Source organism: Ammodytes marinus (genome assembly GCF_949987685.1).
Source record: "Ammodytes marinus genome assembly, chromosome: 11".
NCBI lineage: Eukaryota > Metazoa > Chordata > Actinopteri > Uranoscopiformes > Ammodytidae > Ammodytes > Ammodytes marinus.
In genome coordinates, this window is record NC_137215.1 from 21,639,286 (window position 1) to 21,662,467 (window position 23,182).

Genomic DNA, 23,182 nt, shown 5'->3' on the forward strand with positions numbered 1-23,182 from the left:
TTGCCACATTGTGAATGGAGCCTCAAGGTCGCCTGAGGAGCTGGGGCCTCAATGAGCCAATTTGATTTGTTTGTGAACAAGAGTTTTGAACTAAAGTCTGTTTTGCAATCACCCTATTTTAATCATGATTCCTGCGTTGGATTCACCAATGAACACTCTGAACAGGTATACGCAACACGATCTGGTAAAAGAAATGCACATTTACGACTTTATCTTTTCTGAAAACAGTGATAAGAACTTTGTAGTAAGACTATACCACAAAGAACTTCTCACCGTGGGAACAAATTAGAAGCACACTTGATTTCGCCCGCTGTCTCCGAAACTTTCCCAAGCCTTTCCAAAAAAAAAAAACTGATCCGATGACAAAAGTTTGACATCAAATAAATGGAAATGTAGACTCAGTGTCAGACATTTGGCCTCAAGTTCAAACAAAGGAGTTAAATCAGTCAGCTGCTATTCTCCAAATGTTAAGGTTGAGTCTTTCTCCTCAATAATAGATGACAGGGAGAGGCTATGCTGGGGCATGGGGAGATGGGTGTGAGCATGTGAGAGGATCAATAGTGGCTGGTGCGTTTGTCAGATCCCATGGACAGGACGTGCTGTTTATTAGATCTCATCCGCACACCTCCACAGAGGTCATGAGTTCGACACCAGTTCTTTGCTGAATTTCTTCTACCAGATATAGACAGATAAGCCAAATGTTTTCTCAATACATTTTTACTTGGTAAAAGTCAAGTCAGTAGTATCTATGTGACGATTTTGTAATATGTTGATGAGCAGACGTACAGTGTTGAATCACTCGTGGGCTCTTCTGTTTTGCTACATGGGGTTGGAACAAAATATTAGCACGGTTTTCTATCTACAGCACCTCTGACATTTTTATCTCCATCCACGGTATTGACAGAAGTGACACAGCTGACGGCCCCAAATACAACTCGAGCGGTGACAAACCATTTGCTTTTATGGGTTTTATTTTTCCATCCACTCATTGGCATGATGACATTTTTAGGGGTTGTGCAGATTGTTGAACCACTGAAATATCAGGATGAAATATCTCAAATTGACATGACAATATTGTACAGACATTCATGGACCCCAGAAGGTGAATGCTACTATTGAATGGGTTGCCATGATGTTTGCCACGGACATTTATGTTACCCTATGGAGGAATCATACCCTTGACTCATTTTTTAGAAGGCTACATGCTTGCATTCTGCTGTGGGATAATTATGTAGATAGAAAATACCAGGCTCTCCACTCCTTTGACATGATCCCACTTACATTTGTGCATGATAATGTGACAGCTCATACGGGCCCACACAATATTTATTTAATCCCAGTTTATTACCCCGGTGTTTACTTGGTAGCTAAAGTAAACCAACACCAGCTATGAATTTGTTTTAGTAATTGAGTCGGCGGCTGTGATGAAGTTCATATTGATTTGATAAGTGGCTCTTTTAAGGCAGTAATGGATGCGAGGAGTCACGAGAATTCACACATTTGTCGATATAACATTTGGGCTATTTTATATTTGCTTGTTTGAGGAGTCTGGATGCACCAGCTAAATGACCCAGACCAAACCCTTGCCTCTTGTTTGACTGTCTTTGCAGATTCTTTGTTACATTTTACCAACCGACTCTGCATTCATTAAATGAAGTTTGAAGTATGAAGTGCATCCGTCAAGCCAATCACAATCTCTTTCTGAGCATGCTAAAGCCAAAACCATTTCTAATCCTCATTCTGTGGCCAAATACTGTACGTGATTCCTCCATCTCCCCCATCAGCTTCAGCACCGCGGTATGAAAGTTAATAACCGAGAAGTCATAGCCGGAATTCAAAGATATGTTTATGGTGATAAGGAGCTATTAAAGATTGGTCTGGGAGGGTAATCGAGGTGACGGGAAGTAAGCTGCTTTGTGACTGTGCATCGGGCGGAAGAGAGGGAGCCGAGTCATTGAGGTGACAGCGAGTGGACAAGATAATGAAAACCTCAATAATATCTAAGAGAGGGGGAGAAGGACTATAACTCTGTAATCTGTGCCTCAAGATTTGATAACCCATTACCCACATAAAAGATAACATCTGGTGCCCGCACTCCTCTCGCTCTGGCATGAGATAGCAGACCATTTTACATTTCAGTTTCTTGTGCCTTTTTTTCTAATCCATTGGCCTAGGCAGTGGGAGACATCCTAGTAATCAGCCTCACAGCCACTCCCCAAAACTCTTATTTCTTCCCCAAAAGTTCGGAGAGTAAACCAGGCTCATTTTGTGTTAGAATGTAGCCTACAGGTTTTTACCGGTGAGCAAAGATATTGATTTTGAAAAAAACCTCATGGAGAGCAACAGAGGTAAGAAGAATCCATCTCCCAGGATGGACAGACATGCAATAGATGCCAGGTGTACAGACACAGACAAATAGAATAATCACAAAGGACAATAAAGGAGATATTGAATCTCGTTCTTGAATCATGAAATTAATCTTTTTCTTTGTCATATATTTCCCATTCCAAAATCAAGCAGTGACAGTCAGGGGAAAAAAAATCTTATAATTTGATAATGTGTTTTGTCAGATGCTCAAATACCCCAACTAGTTTTTATTTCCTTTCACAGATCACATCATTCGTCTGTCTGCTTTATTTATTATACATTGGCAGAAAAACTCCAAATGAAAAACCACTTTAGGCAGCAATGTAGGTGAAAATGGAAAAAATACTGTCAACGACAAAGAACTACCGAAAAGAGAATCATTCATGGAGATAAGCATCGGGGAAAAAAAATTCCCCCCACATTGCGAGATTCTGTTTGTCTGCAAAAAACTAAATCAAGAAAAAATTATTGTTGCCACTGATGGGAGCAGAATCCAGCCTCTTGCTGGAGACGCAACAACCTTGCAGCTTTCTCATGTGATGGATTACGTGGGCATCTCCTCGTATAAATGAACAACAACCTTGCAACATTGTACTGATGCAGAGCTACAGAACTTCGAGTTCAACTAGGTAGCATTAACACTATATAATTTAAAGGTGCAGTGTGTAATATGACATCATCAAGAAAGTTCTACAAAGTTCTAGAATGCAACACTCCCTGGGTAACCCCAACCCTTTCAAATAATAACATAAGCTACAGTGGCCTTCAAGGACAAGAACAATTATACATTTTAAACAATGCACCTGATGACAGGTTTAATGAAAGTATGCCTTGGATCCCTAGGTTACTTCGTCTGCAGCTTCAGATGTTCTGTTCACATATCTGGGTCAAACATCCCACTAAGTAGCCCAATTTGCATTCTCAATTCCTTACCTTTCAGTCAACTATGTGTCGCAATGGGTGGGTTACTGAATAGGATCGATGGCCAGTTTACTTTAAAAGGCACACAAATCACACTAAAAACCTATGCTGTAGACAAGCAGCAATGCATACTATTTTACCTTCCTACAATTTGTGGTGCGTGTCTTGTTTTATGTCAGTCAATTAAAAAATATCCATGTGAGTTTGATATCAAGTAAAGATTATGTATTCATAAAAACTACATTTGATAAAGGGTCATGTTACTAGAATTTAATTTGCCTTATAATTGTATAATATTTTAATGCTCAATACATGCTTTCTGCCTGTTGAACTTTGTCCCAGTAAACCTAACAGCCCCAAAGTGTTTTGCTAAGACAAAAGTTGTTGTTTAGCCTTGAAGAAGAAACTGCCTAATAAGATTTTGGCACATACAGAGGTATGACGCATTCATGTGCACAGTGGTTGAGTAAAAAAGACTCCCTAAATTTCCCATATTCTGTTATCTGCCTAATTAAAAACATTTCTGCTTTCGCCAGCAAAACAAGGGCTGGACACTCCAAACTTAGTGTGTGTTTGCGCACACACCACCTTCTCTTGCATATAATCCCATGTACACTGTTCATTTCTTTGTATTCAACCATGTACCAACCAGATACATTGTTGATTCCCTTGCTGCTGTCCGCAAGTAAATTTCACCTGCTCTGAAGCCTGCCTTGACTCAAATTCTTTTATTACAAACACTTGGGGTTTTAATAATTCCTTTAACAGGTCATATAATACAGGAAATAATGGAATGTAAGGCATATAGCCGCCTTGAATGCATTACATGTGTTGTTTTTGTATACACACTAACATACATTCTGAAGCAAGATCTGATATTTTGGCAAAAAATAAACTTTATGTCATCAATGAATTGCTTCAAGAAATGTTAAAAATGTGTTAAAAATAGATAAATGTGTTAAAAAGTGTTAAAAATAGATAAATGTCGAAAGATGTGCTGATTAATTGAAGGTGTTTATGTAAGCCGTCTGTGTTCATCAAGTATGTGGCATTTCAAAGGCACATGTTCGTTGTCAAGTAAAAAGCAGCAGCCTGGTTGTGCTGTCACTTTTAATCTATCCATTTTGAGAGCTGCACTATAATTTGCAGTTTAGTTCAAGCTTCATGTGGCATAAACCTCAAACACATACATCTTAGTTAAATATGTGCCGCTTTTATTTTATCAGACTCCAATGTCGGGGGAAGGCTACGCGGGTCACACGCCAAAGTGTAGCCTCACTTTGACAGCGTTTAGCTTTGACAGGGGTCCGGGAAGAAGCGGCTGACATTTAAAGCTCACAGACAAGATAGAGTCAGTGCTGTTTTTCTGTTTTGGCCCTCAGGGCAGTGTTTGCAAAGTGATCCTTCCCCCTGCTCCTGTTCTGCTCCGTGGGTTAAATTAGATATGTCAGGTTTGGCGAGCTGTCGGGAAGTGTCCATAGGCAGAGAAGTGAGTGACTTCTGTGACAAGTTATGGACAAAAGGTGAGGTCAAACCATAGCCTGTTGACATTCAGGATGTTTCACCTCGTCACGGCTCAGTGCTGCTGGATGAAAAGCAACTTAAAGCAAGGACGGGCTATATAACAACCACTTCACCTAGCAACAAGTTCCAGCAGCTTTCGGTTGGCTCTCAGGAAACAGTGGCAGCTTGGATAAATGTCTCATATTGAACGCACAGTGTGGGCGGTGTGGGAAAAACAGCCACATCTTTTCAGACTTCTTCACAGCTATGCTATTGCATTGAAGTGCACGGCCTGAAGCAAGTACATCCATTTGCAGTGCAGGGCAAATTTATTAAGAGCTTGTTGCAGATAAAGAAGCATCACCATTCTTTTCATCTTCATCTCTAATGCTTCAAACTTGGATGTTGACGAAGATGTGATCTTTCCACCCGCAACCACTTTAAAACTTGACCATGGATTAGCATCACCTCCATGGATCGAACTCAAGTCTCTGTAATGTTGGCATCACCTCATGGGTCACCCCTGTAGTTTCTGATGGGAGGCTAAAACCTTTTATGCCCACGTAAAACATGAAAACCATAGGTAAAACCATCTAGCAACCGACTGCATATTTATCCATAGCTCGAAAATGTCAAATGATTTCAGGCCAGATTGGAAATGTCAAGTTGTAGTGCTGCCTATATAATAAAGAAGATACGTATCCTTCAAAGGGCAAGCTGTACCATATACCACTGTGCTGTTTGAAATAAGCTGTTAAGATACACTCTTTTTAGCCTCTTCGCCTCAAGTGACTTTTGTTTTGAAAAGAAAACAGCCAGTTTGCAAGGGATGGCTCTTTTTAGAAATATTAAATATTGCACTGAAATAATTTGCAATGCATAATTTAATTGTTTGTGGCTCAGATGCTGCCAGTGGAAAACAAAAATTCAAAGCCTTCAAGAAGAAACCATTTGCAATTTTTTTGAGTAAGCAGTTATCCGTGTATAATGATGCAATCTGTCAGTAATCAGAGAAAACATTTCAGCTGCGCAGAAGACTTAAATGAGCTTATACTAGCTTTGACCACTCATGTTTTGTATTGAAGCTTATTCTTATTCAGTACTTTGCAACGAGGAAGGACACGGTGACTGAACTATTGTTTGACGAGGACAAGAAGGGTAGAATGGAGAGAAGACTACCCCGACCTGCCCTGGGGGATTCTTTCTGAAGAACCTTGAATCTTGTTTTGAAAATGAATGAAAAAGCATGTGGTCGGTGCTGACACAGGGCATACATGTTTTCAGAATGACATTTTTTTTTCATTCAAATTAAAATAGGCAGTAAAGGTCTCCCCCAGGAATGTTTATTACATTTTTTTGCTAAAAAGGCCAAATTAAATCAATACTGGTAAGAAAACTCTTAAGAGGCTGAAACTTCTGGTCCAAAATAAACAAAGCTAAACTGGGGAACCTGAGCTGAGGCCACTTGTGGAGAGGCAGCCTACACTGAAGATTGACCAGGGGGGCTATCGCTTATACTCACCTCAGGTGCAACACAGCAATCCTCCCAGCAAAAAATCACTGTGAGTGCCTAGCCTTCAACAATCCGGCACTCTGCCTCACAGGAAGAAAGGGAACTAATACAAAAAGAGGCAGGTCTTTGTCCTGAACTGCCATCTGTTAAATGCAATTGGAGGAAATGCTTGCAACACTATCTGCAGCTTCCTCCATCAGAAATGCCAATAATGCAACCTCCTTGATGCAGATGTTTTGAAGATATGCTCCCCTAGTGAACACAGTATCATGACTTCAGGGAATGCTGTGATAGACAGATACCTTTTCAATTTCAAGGCAAAAAAAACTAGCTGAAGTTTGGGTTGTCTGATTGCAGCAGAGTTCAAAGGATTGGGGGATAAGCAATCAAACATACCCGGGGGCTGCCCTTTTGGATATTTGGGTTTATAGTGGGGGGGAAACATGCACCAGCAATCCAGCTACAACTCCACCGCAGAACATAATCAGCTAAGTATAAAAGGACTCATTAGGAAGGAGCATTCTCTGGGAGAATCGTGTCACCAGGAAGGCGAGTTTCCCCCCGCACGCCGTTTTTCACTCTGGGAAATCTAAATGCAAAATGATTCCTTTCAACAAAAGGTTCCCATCCGAACCCACTGACGAGAGGGGAGGAATGAGAGCAATGCTGGCAGGTGCATTTCCTGTTTCTACTTGATTGGGAATTTGAATGGCAGCAGAACAGAGGTGTTGGCTCTTGCCCAGAGTTGCCTTTTGTAAGGCTACCTGGCTGGCTGTGCATTGACAACCTGGTCAGCCCTCACTGGAGATGCTGTAGGTCTTTAGGACTCCCGCGGGGCTTCCGTCTGGCTCGTCTCTCTGTCCTCTTTGGCTGACATTCATGCAAATGGACTTCATAGCTCAGTCCATCTCGCCCTTGCTATACCGCATTGTCCAGTGTGAAAAAAGCAACGAGTGTCTGGGGAATCTGCACGTACATTCTTCAGAGATCAGTGGAACGGATGAGGATTAGGAATGTGCTTTATGCAGAGTTTATGTACTGTGAGATTAAAATGGGATTCAAAGCCGGCACTTGATGTCCCTCCTGATTTGCATACTGTATGATGATGATCTAATAGGATTCCATCAAATAGCTCCATCACTTTTTTTTTTCTGTCCTATGGCTGTCTCTCTTCTTCTATCCTCCATCACCATTCTCCTCCATCTGTGTTGCTTCGCCAATATGCAGCTATCAGCGCACATCTGAAAGTGCCCGAGAAATAGAAAATAGAGGGCTGATTTGCTCCTGCTCAAAATGTAAATGCACTCTGCGCAGGACTTCCCGCAAACACAGCAGCAGAATTGGCTTGATTGAATGGGCCAGTGTCTTGCATGGGCATATGCATACTGTATATGCAGTATATAAAACTTCCTCAAATCTCTACTCACAGATGCATTCTTGCCATGCTGTCTTTGTAACACAATATAAGGCTTGTGTTGAAGCATTGAAGGATTTTCAAATCAGTTCAGTGGCAGAGGTGAAATGAAAGTTCTGAATGCGTCTTGTTTTCTTTTCTTTCTTTCAATGGCTCTCGGCTAAGCCACAATGGAAATTAAAAATGCCTGTTTGGTTTTTGTGACATCACAAGCATCAGTCTTGTAAATTAGGTGGCGTACATCCCCTCATGGAAGGGAAGAATATTTATGCACCTAAAATATAGAATCTCACATTTTTTCCCCGCTGTTTATGTAGCAGTAGTCGTGCTGCTGGGTCTATCCATCTACTGTATAGTCCAGCAACACATTTCAGTCTGTCGTAGAAAGTGGTAACTATGGAAGCAAGAGAGGCCACACAAATCTTAAGAGCCAAATGAAAACCGTACTGTGAAATTAGATTGTTGAGATCCAGACACCTGGGACGTGAGTGACTGGAAAAACCTGAAACCTGAACATTTTCCATCTCCTTTTTGTGATGAATCACCCCCATCCCTTCAAATGACCTTTGGTAGATTTCAAAGAGAGCACTTTAAACCACACAGAGTAGGATGGATGTTTCTTTAAAGCAAAACAGTTCAGCGCTATATAAGCAAAGAGCAGGTATTCGACTGCTTCATACGACCTCATACAGGGCCGGCGGTAGCCAGGGGCCAGGGGGGGCCGTGCCCCCCCAGATGTGAGCTGTGCCCCCCCAACCAAAATTTGAGATTTTTTTTTTTTTTGTTTTTTTTTTCCCGATAGTGGGTCTGGGTTTTTTCCCGACCCACTATCGGACGGAAAATTTCGTTCGCTGTCCAAGAAAATGTCAAATAAAATTAATTGGGTCCACACACACATATATATGATTGAAATAGCCTACTGTTAAATTAATATTGATCAGCTGGCTGCTGTTGAATGCTGTTAACTAAATCAAAAAACCCACAAAAAATCTGTTCTGCATTTGTCCTGTTGGACACACAAACACACACATGATTTAAATTGCCTACTGTAAAATATAGATTAGCTGGCTACTGTTGGCTGCTGTTAACCAAGTGTATTTTTTTTTTTAAATCAGTTCTGCATTATCCTGTTGAGAACACATTCAGACACACAATGCATTGACTAATAGGAAGTAGGCCTATTTAATTCACCATTTGAGGCATCAAATAAAATTAGCCAATAAAACACTTGCATCACAATCATTTATTTTATATATATACACATTATGTTGTATATAATGTACAGTATCTCACAAAAGTGAGTACACCCCTCACATTTCTTCACATTTTTCTTTATATCTTTCCATGGGACAACACTGAATAAATGACACTTTGATACAATGTAAAGTAGTCAGTGTACAGCTTGTATAACAGTGTAAATTTACTGTCCCCTCAAAATAACTCGACACACAGCCATTAATGTCTAAACTGCTGGCAACAAAAGTGAGTACACCCCTTAGAAAAAATTTACAAATTGGGCCCAAAGTGTAAATATTTTGTGTGGCCACCATTATTTTCCAGCACTGCCTTAACCCTCTTGGGCATGTAGTTCACTAGAGCTTCACAGGTTGCAACTGGAACCCTCTTCCACCCATTTATGACAGCATCACAGAGCTGGTGGATATTAAAGACCTTGCGCTCCTCCACCTTCCGTTTGAGGATGCCCCAAAGATGCTCAATAGGATTTAGGTCTGGAAACATGCTTGGCCAGGCCATAACCTTTACCCTCAGCTTTTTTAGCAAGCCACTGGTCGTCTTGGAGGTGTGTTTGGGGTCGTTATCATGTTGCAATACCACCCTGCGGCCCAGTTTACGAAGGTTGAGTGCACATGGTCAGCGTCGTACACAGAGGTTGCCTTTGGAAAATAGACGTATGAGTGCTGCCAGCATTGCTGAAGGGCTTGAAGGGGTGGGGGGTCAACCTGTCAGTGCTCAGACCATACGCCGCACTCTGCATCATACTGGTCTGCATGGCTGTCATCCCAGAAGGAAGCCTATTCTAAAGATGATGCACAAGAAACCCCACAAAAAGTTTGCTGAAGACAAACAGACTACGGACATGGATTACTGCAACCATGTCCTGTGGTCTGATGAGACCAAAATACATTTATCTGGTTCAGATGGTGTTAAGAGTGTGGAGCGGCAACCAGGTGAGGAGTACAAAGACAAGTGTGTCTTGCCTAGAGTCAAGCATGGTGGTTGGAGTGTCATGGTCTGGGGCTGCATGAGTGCTGCCAGCACTGGGGATCTACAGTTCATTGAATTCTAACATGTACTGCGACATACTGAAGCAGAGCATGATCCCCTCCCTTCATAAACTGGGCCGCAGGGCAGTACTGCAACATGATAACGACCCCAAACACCCCTCCGAACGACCACTGGCTTGCTAAAGAAGCTGAGGGTAAAGGTTATGGACTGGTCAAGCATGTCTCCAGTCTTAAACCCTATTGAGCATCTTTGGGGCATCCTAAAACGGGAGATGGAGGAGCGCAAGGACTCTAATATCCACCGGCTCCTTGATGTCGTCATGAATGGGTAGAAGAGGGTTCCAGTTGCAACCTGTGAAGCTCTAGTGAACACCATGCCCAAGAGGGTTAAGGCAGTGCTGGAAAATAATGATGGCAAAACAAAATATTGACACTTTGGGCCCAATTTGGACATTTTTTCTTAGGGGTGTACTCACTTTTGTTGCCAGCAGTTTAGACATTAATGGCTGTGTATCGAGTTATTTTGAGGGGACAGTAAATTTACACTGTTATACAAGCTGTACACTGACTACTTGACATTGTATCAAAGTGTCATTTATTCAGTGTTGTCGCATGGAAAGATATAATGAAATATTTGAAGAAATGTGAGGGGTGTACTCACTTTTGTGAGATACTGTATATTATATGTTATTCATAAACATTTTGGAGAAAAAAAACATGCAATAATCAAATTTCCCACACAGCAACACTCAACGTTTATTTGCATATTGTGTTCTACACAATTCACAGTAAATGTGCCAAAAAGCAGACGCAGAGATCTTACAAGGGCAAAAAATTTCGGCTCGCGCGCTCTGCGCGCGCTCGCATCTTCGGTCTCCCTGCCCAGTGTGCCCCCCCAAAATTTCTACGGGCCCCCCCAAGTCTGACTTTCTAGAACCGGGCCTGACCTCATATCTACCTCTACTGTGCTTGGGCTAAACTACCATTTAACGGTCAAGATTGAGTTGCAGAATGGTGTGGGCCTTTTTCCTTTCATGTTCATATTCACCCTTTTTTTCATCCTTTCTCTGAGGGCTTTATTTTGAATACATTCAAAAGGGACGTCACTGTATGTATGCTAGGAATGACCTTTATGACTTTGGTTGGACATCAACTGTAAGGTGAAACTTTTTTTTTTATCTACAGTTACATGATACCTGATACCATGTTTTATGTATTGGATTGTATAGATTTCACTTTTATCTCAACAGGCAAGCCATTTAGAACAAGTCCTTATTTAATATTGCAGCCTGACAAGCTAAAAAAAAAGCCACTTAGGGGAAAGGGAAGAGGGCTATTTGGACGCAGGAAATTGTGCATCGATTGCGCTGTACCGAAGGATATAATCCACAAGACATGATATCCTTAATTTGCTAGGCTTGCAAAACCTTAACAAGATCAGCAGCTTATCTGTGGCAGCCCCTCATAGTTCTGAAGTGTGATTGCCAGTGAAAGGTGTTTGAGAGCTTTTGGCGCGAGGAGAAAGAGATGTGCCTCGGATTGATCTGCTTTACTATATCAGGGCGTGTGGCAATCTTTCCAGCAGATTACATATAGACAGGACCTTTAAATTGTGTCTGCCTGCTCACCAGAGACCAATCACTCTGAGCTGCGACTGGAGACGGCTGTAATATGTGTGTGAAATGAGAAACATAACAGCAACGCTGCACTCTGATGAATGAGAACCCCTTTAAAGTCCTGTTGAATGGGTTGGGCTGTGATAGACCAGAGAGTTAACCCCTTGTCTTTCACCGTAACCTTGGAGATCGCGCCATAAGCACGAAACCCACTTAAGTGAAAAGCTGGCCATAAAAAACTACACGTTGGAGTGCTTTATAGAGGACAATCATGTGGAACGATGGAAATGTCAACATCTGCCTCTTCCGATCTTGTCCACTTTACGTCATTGTTTGCCAAAGTACGAAGTGACTAGGAAGGCAGATGTTTAACTCTCCCTCCATTGGCAGAGAGTGAGGTAAACAGTCTCTGTGCTGCAGGTATTATACTACTCCCACACACAGTATTCAGACTCATCACTATCACAACGCCACAAAGCTCCTCGGGGTCAGCATATGGCTCATAATTTCTTCAGTGCCTCTCAAGAAGCCCTAAACGCTTTTAATGAATGTGTCAATATGCTCCAAATGTTGCTTCGTATATATAGGGGCCGACTGCATTTTAACTGTGAACACACTGACAATGCTAATATGCTCCCACTACAATTACCACATTATTAGATTGGATTCATTAGTGCCATGTTGCCAGATTGCAGGAGAACATCCAGCAGGGGCTTAACCTATTTCCAATTATTCCCAGCGTTCAGTGGCAGAAATATCTGCTGGCACAGACAATTTTGGAGAGGGTTACAAAGCAGGCCCTCGTCTGGTGGTGCCACTGTTCATCACACTCCCCTTATTATTTCCATTTTTTTTTTTTTTACACACAGTGTTGCAAAGAACTGGGCGCCCCCTTGACGTTCTAAGTTAAAGAACACGTGTGACTGCAATGGTTAAGCCCTGTGCAGTGAGTCACAAAAGGGCTGTTTTTAGCTCATAATCAAAGGCTTGCTCATTAGAATTGTGACAAGTGTGATTAGAAATGACTTTGATGGCGCGGAGGTGGCGCTTGCGAAAAAACTAAAGCGCACACACCTAAAAATAAAGATCTGCATGGAAACCACAGTGTCTTTTCCGTTACTATGGGAAAAGAATAAGACACTGTTACCTAGCAGATAAATAATGTGAGTAGTTACTATTGCTTGTCGTCTAAATGCGCGCGTCAGTGAGGTGAGTTGCAGTGTTCACTCTCCTGACCTTGTCTTTCAGTCGGCTTTAATAACAGGGAATGCCCTGCAACCTTTCCAAAACACCAGCATTAGCAGCCTTATCTTGCTCCCTGTGCTCCGGACCTGATGGAGGCCAGCGATTTCTTTGATTTTGTGGGAGGACGCCTGCCACCGAGCAGGTGTTACAGGCATTACATTCTCTTCACCAGAATTCAATAAAGGGGAAAGGCTGGCTCATAAAGTGCCAGGCTGTTGTGCTCGTGTAAACATCAATGATGTCGGAGTGTCACAATATATGCACTCACCGGCCCACACTTATAGGAGGAGGATCAATCAGGAGCGTAGAGAAACACAAAGAGGGAGAAGAGAGAGAGAGAGAGAGAGAGAGAGAGAGAGAGAGAGAGAGAGAGAGTAAAAGAGCTGGCGCTCTAATATTCCACCAAAAATGCAGTCAGACTGCCCTCTACTGGATGGATCGCAACGTGCAAGGCTAATTTCTTATATTTTGATGTATTGCTGTTTTGAAACACCAGGTGGCAATGCACTCCACCGCTTACTTCATTAATCATTTTAGGCATTATGGTATATGGTAATCTGAAATTTACTCATGGGGCAGAAAGTGGTACTGAAATGATAAATATGAGAAGGAAGCTAACACTCACTGTAGATTTTTGTTGAAAAAAACTCTCCATCCAAACAACTTGGTATGAAAAGAAAAGTCAGTATTTCTCCTCCCCTTAAGAATACTTTCAATCATATGAAATAGAGTATCTGACATCTAACTTCCTGCCCCTTCTTTCAATTGTACATAAAAGTAATTGAGTTTCCCTCTCCACATAAAAAGGGTTGTATATATTAAAATGGCATTACCTTCTCATAAATATACTGTTGCGTTCTATTATATCATCCTAATCTTGTTCAAATATAGTGTAAGAATAAGTAATCTTGGCATGCATTATGTAACTACTATAATAATGTGACTTTTTACAAAATTGATTATGATTGCTAACACCACATTAAACAACCCCGGGGGATGTTGTTGCCACTGTTTCAGTCTGGAAGATGAAATGCTGTCAGGCGCACAGAGTTGCCTAGCAATGATTTAAGATGAGGTTTTTTACACTCACGGCGTGTTTTGCAGTGGCGACGATATTTAATTCCCATGAGTTTGAAACAGAGGGTTGAGCATATTTTTTCCCCCTCTTCTAATATATGACGTGTTTCACCTTTTCTGTGTCGGTGTGAGCCATGGTGCATGCCAATGGTTTAGTGATCTATAGAAAGTTTATACAAACAGTGGAAAAGCACAAGCAAACGTGCACATGCCAACAATGATGACTCCATAGAAGAGAATGTTTGGGTAAAATGATGCACTGCTCTCGGGTCAGACGATTGGTTGTGCAAAACCGTGCAAAAGACACTAACGTTTGACAAATTCAGGAAGTTTGAAGAGGCTGTCACACACGTTACCCAATCCTCCTCCTGACTGAGCATGTCAGGTCAAGACAGCTTTTATTTGAGCCCGTAGTCGCAGTTACAGTATAATGCTTTCACAACACTTGCGCTATGAGAACAATGACTCAATTGAGCACCATGTGTCCTTATGTTGGCACAGGCTGATTACAAATCATGAATAATAAGGAGAAATTACAGACGCAGGTCCTGCTGCCCACTTGAAAGTGTACTTGACATTCACACATTCATAATTATGATTCATTTATGAATTGCAATTAAGTTAGTTAGTACACAAACACCCACGCACAAAAATATCTAAGTGTTTATTGTGTGTGCTTATTGTACCCAATACATTTTTGTTAAGAGCCTCAGGAAAACAATTGTTCAGGGCCCTTTCTCTTTTTCGATTGTAACTACTGGCCTATGTTTTCCAATGATCATTTGCAGCTGCATTATTTTAAAACCGAATGCTGAACACATTAGCAATGAGGACAAAAGCAACTATGAGGTCACAATTTACAATTCTTTCAACTTGGAATACATGTAGGCTACCTTTCGTTTTGTGATAATGTATTTTCAGAAAAAAAGGCATATTGGCTAAATTTACAAAGTTATATAGACTTATACTAAGCACAGACACCTAGCATTTCTGTGTAAGCAAATCTGATATGATTATTTTTGTTGCCCATTCTGCTTGATGAAACAATTCACAAAGTCAACAAACAGAAATGAATAGAAGAGTAGAGGCTACAAATGCAAATTACCAAACTATTATGTTATTTCCTGTTATACAATACAACTGTCTATACTAGTGTTCCTGCAGACTGACTATAGGCAAGGGCTTTGCCAAGGGCCCAGAGCTAAAGCCCCCATAAAATGCTTGTTTTTTTTTTCTTTAAATTTGGCTCATTATGTCTTTCTAAAAATGCATATGCTAAAATGGCATACAAATTAATCATATGCTACTACATTTATTTATCTTCAGTATTCTATGTTGTATTATTAAAGCGAGCATATTACTCACACAAGGACACTGAGAGGATACGCCATTTTTCAAGCATACTGTATTTGGATGAGAATTCAATAAAATTATATTCATAGTTAAAAACACTATTAGGCTATTTTGAAGACTTTCCATTGGACCGCTTGTAGCCTATTGTTATGCTTTAGCACTTATGCTTATGCCTATGAAACTTGCATGCACTAATTTAATAGCATTTGAAGAAAAGAAGGTCTTTCTTGGATAAAGAGGTTTGAGAAATGAAAATGTGGAGAGCAAGGGATGTTGAGGGCCACAGGCGTGTGTTTTTCTTAGGCCCCCAAAATGACGAAATCCTTTCTTGTTTTTTAACGTCATATGTTTAGAGATAAACATGTAATATGCTACAGTTTAAGCCTGTTTCAAAAGATGTCCCACCCCAGAAGCAGGGACGTGCTGGTGCTGCCCCCTATCAGTAATGGCATGCCCCGCCCCGCCTATCAGTAGCCTACCTCCAGTCAGTGAAGAGGAGCTGGGAGTCTGGAGGAGCAGGAGCAAGCAGCACAGCGTCCAGCGGCTCGCGCGTTCGTCCGACACTTTGCTTGAGCTGCTCCGCGGGCGGTGGAGGTGATGATGGCGGCGGCTGTAGAGAGAGGAGGCGTCCGGGCCGCTTTCCTGAACCCGAGCAGCGGTGGCGGGGGTGGGCCAGCGCCGACAACCCTCCCGACCGGAGCGCTAGCCGGGGCTGTGGTCCTGGGCTCCGGCAGCATGCCTGTACCCATGAACCTCTTCGCGACATGGGAGATAGACCGATCATCCCCAAGCTGCGTGCCGAGGTAACGTTAACATAGAAGTGTGTTACCGTAAAGAAAAATAAATAAATACCACAAACCACAATGTTTACAAATCACCATAACATTTGATAAATATTAGGCTAACGCCGTACAAACAACGCCCTTTACTCTGACTGTAACGTTAGTCAAGAGAGGCTGATCTGCCATACATTTTTCAAAACAGTGTTGGGGTCTCTTACTAGCAAGCTAACTAGCTAAGGTGGCTATTGCTAACGCTACCTAGCAGATAGCATTGGTGCTCGAGCTCCTCTCATGTTTCGTGCGAAAAGCAGTTTACGCACACACTTCTATTTTTACGAATACAACTGCGGTCGGCTAAAACCGCCAATGCTAAATTTGAACATTTACACCATTATTTTGACATTGTTTCGGAATGTTTAATTATTTTGACAAACAGTTGCTGTATTCAGTCTCGTTCCGACCGTTATGATAACTAGCTACCTTCAACAAAAGTTCAGCTAAGTAGTTTATTAGTAAAAGGTTTTTTTTGCTGCTCATGCTCTACGTTGTTATAGCTTTGTATGTACTACATTTCTCTTCTGTTTTCTTGTCCGTTTGGGATTGTGCTTGAACTGATTTACAGACTGAATGCCTCCTTGTAGTAACATAACTATGTCTAATATAAATACAGCGACAACGAATAGACCGACACCAGGCATGATTTCTATCTTCTAGCAGTGATTGTGCGGATCAGCAGTTGAATGGCCGTTTGGAATCCAACTAATTCTTGCATTGGTGTGTTGTGGGGCGGTGTTGTGTTTATGTCCAGCTAAGTGGTGACACACACACACACGCACACACACACACTACCGCTCATAATGTTGACACAGCAGCTGGTTGATTGTCACTTTCTTTTTGTGCATGCAAATTCACTCGCCGTCATGTTGTTTCAAAGACGAAACCGTTTACTTTCGGATCAAGCAGACACGTTCGGCTATACTTTGCATTAGTATTCATCGTCAGTGAGCAGGCGCTGCTGCCACCTGACCAGAAACCTCTCGGGAGCTGTGGGCACATTAATCAGCTTTGACCTAGATCTGTTCCACTCATTGGTATAGAAGTGGGCTTTGCAAGGGGAGGGTTTCCTCCACAGTCGATGTGTGTGTGTGTGTGTGTGTGTGTGTGTTTAGATCATGCACTGGTATGCAAGTGTCAATGGAATCGTAGCATGTGGAAAACACTGTTAGTTTACACACAGTAATGTTTTTGAATAGCTAATCTGTAGCCAAATAGAAGAAGTATGAATAGTGTGTAACTACCGCTTTAATGTAGTCCTATTTCTGAAAATATGTTCCCCTTGTTTAAAAAAAAATCAAATTTATTGAAAAGGACAGTTATTTCATGACCTTTATCTCCCATTTTCTGTGACAGAAACTATAAGATCACTGGCGTTCGTCTGTGTTGAAATGCCAAAGGTGTTGGAGCTATTTTCGTTGACACGGATAACGTGTTGTTTGTTGACATATAGCCTACACTTGAGTGACCATGCTTCTGATAACTGTATCCACATTAACTATAAGGTCCACTGGCCAGCAGGAAAAAAAAGGAGACATGGCGGTGCATTTATCGAGCGTGTCATACATGGCACATTGATTTCCCACGTCCCTGTCGCTATGTGTTTTCTCTCCACTGTGGATGGCATACGTAGTGCTGTATTAAAGATGGATAAGGACGAGGAAGATAATGGATAATTAATGAAGCATAGAAGAGTAAAGGTTTACCAGTCATTGTACCGCAAAAGACTGCAGTTGCTGCCTGACACATGTCCTTGTTGATGTCTGGGATCATTTGAAAGATCTGATATGTGATGGAGTATAGGAAGTCTTCTTGTCATTTAGTGTTACTTTGAAATAGCTTCCATTTTGCAAAGTCATTTACCAAGCCTGTTCCTGCCTAATGGGTTTTTTCAACAACCTATCCTAGACCGGTGTGAAAGGTCTCGCACGGAGCCCAACCCCACAGCCTGCTTTGGGGACTGCCTTGGCATTCTTTCAGGGGCTGGGCCATTTTGTGTGCAGCTGTTTGCTCGTCCACTAGCCTTTAGCAAATGTGTGGGTGTCATGCCGAGTGGCACGGTTTCACAGGAGGGTACAGGGCTGTTAGCAATTCACTTTTCCAGTTTAAAATGTATTTTTTACATAACATTTAAACATCCCGCGCAGCTGTTGTTGGTTAATAAGACACTCTAATTTAAAAATGTATCTTCCTAAGACCGGCAGCCTAATTGAAAGCCATCCTTAGGGGAAAATGTTTTATTCACAATGGAAAATATGTTGTTGTCACGCCCTCTCAGTATTCAGCATGGGGATTGTGGTTCTTTACAGGTTTGCAGTTGGCACACCTATCGCACTGTGCAATTGAAGGACGACTCACTTGCTATTACACAGAGGATCAAGCTGGATTACTGGAAATATCTGTGGGAGCAGTTGTTTAGACAAGGAGCATTTTTACTATTACAATTGTTAAACCTACGAGGAACTCTTAAATCTTTGTGAAACAGTCTCATTTATCCTCTAATGATCATAAATGATCTGATCGCCATGCGTCTTGTGGTCTCTCTGTACGACTCACTTCCTAAACAAAAACACGACCGCTTTTGTCCAAAGGTGCAGCTCGAATCAACACACTGAAAGCTCCAGCGCACTTTAAATGCCACAATAAATGGCTACATTCAATTGTATTGTTGTATGTGATACAAGTATTTGACAGTTTTTTACCTGTCAGGCTAATGTTGTGGCAGCTCCATCCCTAACAGGTCTATTAGCACAGTTGGATGAGCATTGTTTTTATTCCAGCACTGCCATGCCTTCCAAACAGTCTGCAACCCTCCAATGTTTCTAATGCCATGTGGTATCGGTGTTGCAGCTTATTTCTTTTATTAGTTGTTTTCTGTTCTTGTGTTAACCGTCTTCTAGAGTTGCACTAAATGTCTGAAGGGCATGCTGTGTGCGGAGAGGGTTTACTTCTCCTTTGTTTTCTCTTTGCCCATTTTACCCTCAACAAACATGCTGACCAGTGCTTTGATAATGTTGCTGTGCCTACCGAAGACAGCTAAGAGATAAAATGCACAATTTGACTCCAGAAATGCTATTTTGTACTGATTACAGGATTAATTCAAGGATTACTTTAAAAAGATAAGACTCATATGCATGTAAACTTAGATGTCAAACAGGGGGCTTATTGAGGGTTTGTAAGGGTTACCTTATATGTGGTAAAAAAGCTGAAGAGAAAGCCACTGTACGTATATGTGAGTCGTTGTAATTCTGAGCTCTTCCAGAAACCAAGCGGAGGAATTTGAAAAGAATACATGATGTCAGTGGTGGCTATTTGGACTTCTGTAGACTTGTTTTGGCTTTGAAACATGATACCAAGGTACAAGGGTAGCTTGATTTCTGAAACCTCTTAGCTTCAGTGCACATACAAGTAGATACAGTGGCTTTATTTTTCCAGAGGTATTATGCCCCTATGTGACAAGCCATGAAGGAATAAAATGCTTAAAGTGTGCATGCATGATGATTGCATAGCAAAATATCAGTAGCTAAATCCAGGAGTTAAGCGGCCTGCTTTGGAATCCAAATGACCTGCCTGTGTCTATGGCAAGGCATGCCTAGCATTTGTTGAGCGAACCATGTGGTATTTGCAGGAATGACACTAATGCAGAGGTTAAGATAGTGCTAGGTTTACCTACCAACAATAAAGAATGTGTGGCAGCATGAGAGGCATGGCTTCTTCCCAAGTTCAAGGATCTTAAAAAAAATTATGTGACCTGAAGCTTCATCACTAACATGATGGGAGCAACCGAGCAATTTTGTAATGTTTGCCAATTTCCGTACAAGCCGTTGCCAGGATTCATGGTTTCTAGAACGGCAAGGAACTTGTTATGTTGGGCGTCTTCCAATTTAACTTTCACTCTCTGGGTTCAGAGAGGTGAATATATCTTGAAGGTGTCCCTACAAGCTACTAAACAACATTGTTTCCTCCTTTTTCCCTGTGACGGTTATCTCAGGAGAGCAGAGCATCCATCTTTCTTGCTGTTTGATTCATGCGAGTCCCATAGACGGCTGCTGTCTCTTGTGAGTGGCATAGACTCATCTCCATAATCATTGAGACTGTGCTTTGCCGGCTGTGCTTTGCCGGCTCTGCGCAGATGTTTGTTTCTTCTGTCCCAATTCTGTACATTGGATCAAATTGATGTGTGCTGCGTGTGTCAGCAAATATAGAAGAGGAACAAAAACAAACTCAGGCCCCTGGACTGGAGCTACGTTATTGTGTCTTCTTTGTTCTAGGTCAGTGGAGATGAAGCCATCAGCCTTGAGTCTTCACATATCCCTTATTATGCTGCGATGCACTCTGCCATTTATCATAGGCTGAAGTTTGAATTTTGCTAGCGTGCAGTCTCCATTGTCAATCCTGGCCTTAATCCCCTTGATTTAATGTCTTAATTCTCTGTATGTTAATTTTAAAACCTCGGACGAAAACCATTAAATCGGGATATAAATAAAGGAGGCCTGTCTGTCAGAAAATATGAGCCGACTTTCCCCTTCCGCCCCCTCCATAACCCCTCCATCTCAAGGCTTGGATATTGTTTCTCCTAGCAGGGGAGCTGCGCTAATCTGATTTCATAACAGGAAAAGAAGGGCTAGTAATCTGATGCTGCACACAGACACTGCCTGCTTAATCCTCCGCTTCCTTTAGCGATGGTAAACAAGGCCCACCGGCCCTCTCCAGTGGCCCTACAGGACCGTGACACAGCGCTCCATGTCAGGCAGCCCACGTCATGTTTACAGTCTTTGTTCGGCTACACAAACAGTATTGACATATGATGCTCAGAAAGGCCCTGTGACTGTGAAGTCAAACTGAAGCTCGGTCTCAAGGCACGTGTCACGTTTCCATTGTCCTGTGTCCCTCTGGTCGGTCTTGATGAAGTTTTTAATACTGATGGTCCAGTTACTGTTCCGTGGTTGGGAACATGTTGATTGATTCTTCTACAGTCAATGTAGACGATTGAAAACATGCACTTTTTGGTTCTATTTACCTTTTTAATAGGTCCTTTTCCAATACATTTATAGATTTTGGGATTAATAATAATAACTGCCTTAGTTCCCCTTTGCTTTATGGTTTTTCCCATGTAAACAAATGAGCCTTAAGTCAGCTACATGTTCCCACTATGCCATTCACACACTTTGCCAGCAGTGGGCCAATCGGCACCTCCTCTCTTCTCTTTTTTTCGTGCTCACTCCCACTGCAATTTGTAAAACAAAAACAAAAAAATCTCTGGATTTCCTTCACTGTCTTCCTGGAGGAGGGGGAATTTCCTTGGGAAACGACTCGCATTCCTGGCAACTAGAGAGTTTGCTGGTGCAGCCGAAAGCCAGAGCCAGGCCGCTCTGCTCTTGCCCTCAGCTCCCCTTAGGTATATTCTGTTATTGACAACAACTGTGTGGGACCGGTTTGGAGCTGTGGATTGCCCACCCCTGTTGAAATGTTTTTTTGCTGAAGTGGCCCTAGAGCCTCCCAGCAAAACGGGCATGTCGTTGAATGCTTATGCCGAATTCCTCACAAAGGGGAAGAAAACGGTTTGTGTGTCCCCCCCCCCCCCCCTCGCCTGGACCTCCAGAATGTGAGAAAGGCCAGATTCTTGTGTGGGTGGATACCGGGGGTCTCACTGCTATAGCGAAAGAGATCCAACAAGTGAGACAGGCGAGGGAAACTGTCCTCTGACACAGGGAGGATCCTGTCAAAATAAGCCCATCGGGTTGGACAATGCCTCTCCACTTGTGTTTCTCCTCTTGTTCTCGCTCTCCTTATTTCCCACCTCTCCCATTCAGGCATTTCCTGAGCCACAATGTGCCAGCAGCAACACGGGAGAGACCGTTATTTCACACACACAAAACACTACTGACGTGGTTAAAATGAGAGAGCACGTGACCAAGACCATTTGAAAACATGAAGCACAGTCATGATGGCTGACAGAGATCCTGTGCTATAGCAGCGTCACCTCTTGTAAACAGAGACACAGGTGGGCGGAATTATCCATGACTGCATTATCTGAATTTCAATTTCCTAAATAACTCTTAATTAAATGGAAGTACGCTCGCTGTGTGTAGTTATGTAAATTCCGCCGAGTCAAATGTTTTTCTTCTGACAACATCTCCAAAGTCTGGCAATAATGATGCCTCGTCTTCTAGGCTGAATGACATTCTGAGAAAAGAGTCAACGCTTGACATTAGTTGTTTACATCACACATCACAGTTTACATGTTTGTCTACCACAGCATTTAAGTATATATTTGAACTTTGTACTAATGTGTCTTATGTCTTTTATTCTCTTTTCCACTATTGTGATTTTCTTTATACAGTTGCTAAAGCACAGTTGAAAAGAACTTCGAACATTTCCACGAAAGTCGACTATAGTATTTGTGCATAATGACAATAAAATTTGAATTATTTTGACTGGTGTCCAGATAGCAGTGAGCTTGATACCCTGCCCACTTGGCTAATCACAGATTAAGGAGTCTGGACGTTTTGGACTTTTGTGTGCCTTCGCTCCATTAGCCTTACACTTCATGTGTGGGGAAAAGTCTCAGGGTTTGATGGACTGAGAGTTAGGGCCCAGTTCAAGACTACAATGAAATCCAAATGCAAAAACCCATTAGTAAAAGGGAACTGTGGATAATTCAAACATATTGGGATTCTCAGTAGGAAACAAAGTGGTTATCTGTTGGAGAGTAATTGAGGGGGCATTTCTTTCAAATGAAGCAGGAGAAAAAGCTGTCTCTTTGTATGATCTATTTTTGCTTTGACTTCTCCAGGTCTATCAATTATTCTTACTTAGTATTGGTCTTCATCTCTGTCTGTCCTGATTAAGGATGAATGTCTCTGTTGATTTTAGTCTTGGTGATTGTTGTTGTAGAGATGAGAGCACTCCGTCTCTACAGCAACTTTTTTTTCCACATTGTATTTTCTAAAGTATGGCCGTTATTTGACAGTGTACACAGCAAGCGTATGACTGACCATTTATACACATTGGCATCGTGGCTGTTTAAGTGACTCCTGCTTGGCTACAGAGTCTGTATATAGGAACTGTGGGGAAACTGGAGCTCCAAA

At 42.0% G+C, this 23,182-nt stretch overlaps 1 protein-coding gene across 1 annotated transcript in view; it reads left to right on the top strand.

Annotated features, from left to right (window-relative positions):
- The first annotated feature begins 15,776 nt into the window (after positions 1-15,776).
- The window catches only part of LOC307257757 (phosphofurin acidic cluster sorting protein 2), a 49,965-nt gene continuing 42,559 nt past the window's right edge, over positions 15,777-23,182 (top strand). Inside the window, exon 1 of the mRNA XM_080037068.1 lies at positions 15,777-16,058. Coding sequence (XP_079893194.1) covers positions 15,853-16,058 — 206 coding nt within the window. The 5' untranslated portion in view covers positions 15,777-15,852. The remainder of the gene's footprint in view (positions 16,059-23,182) is intronic.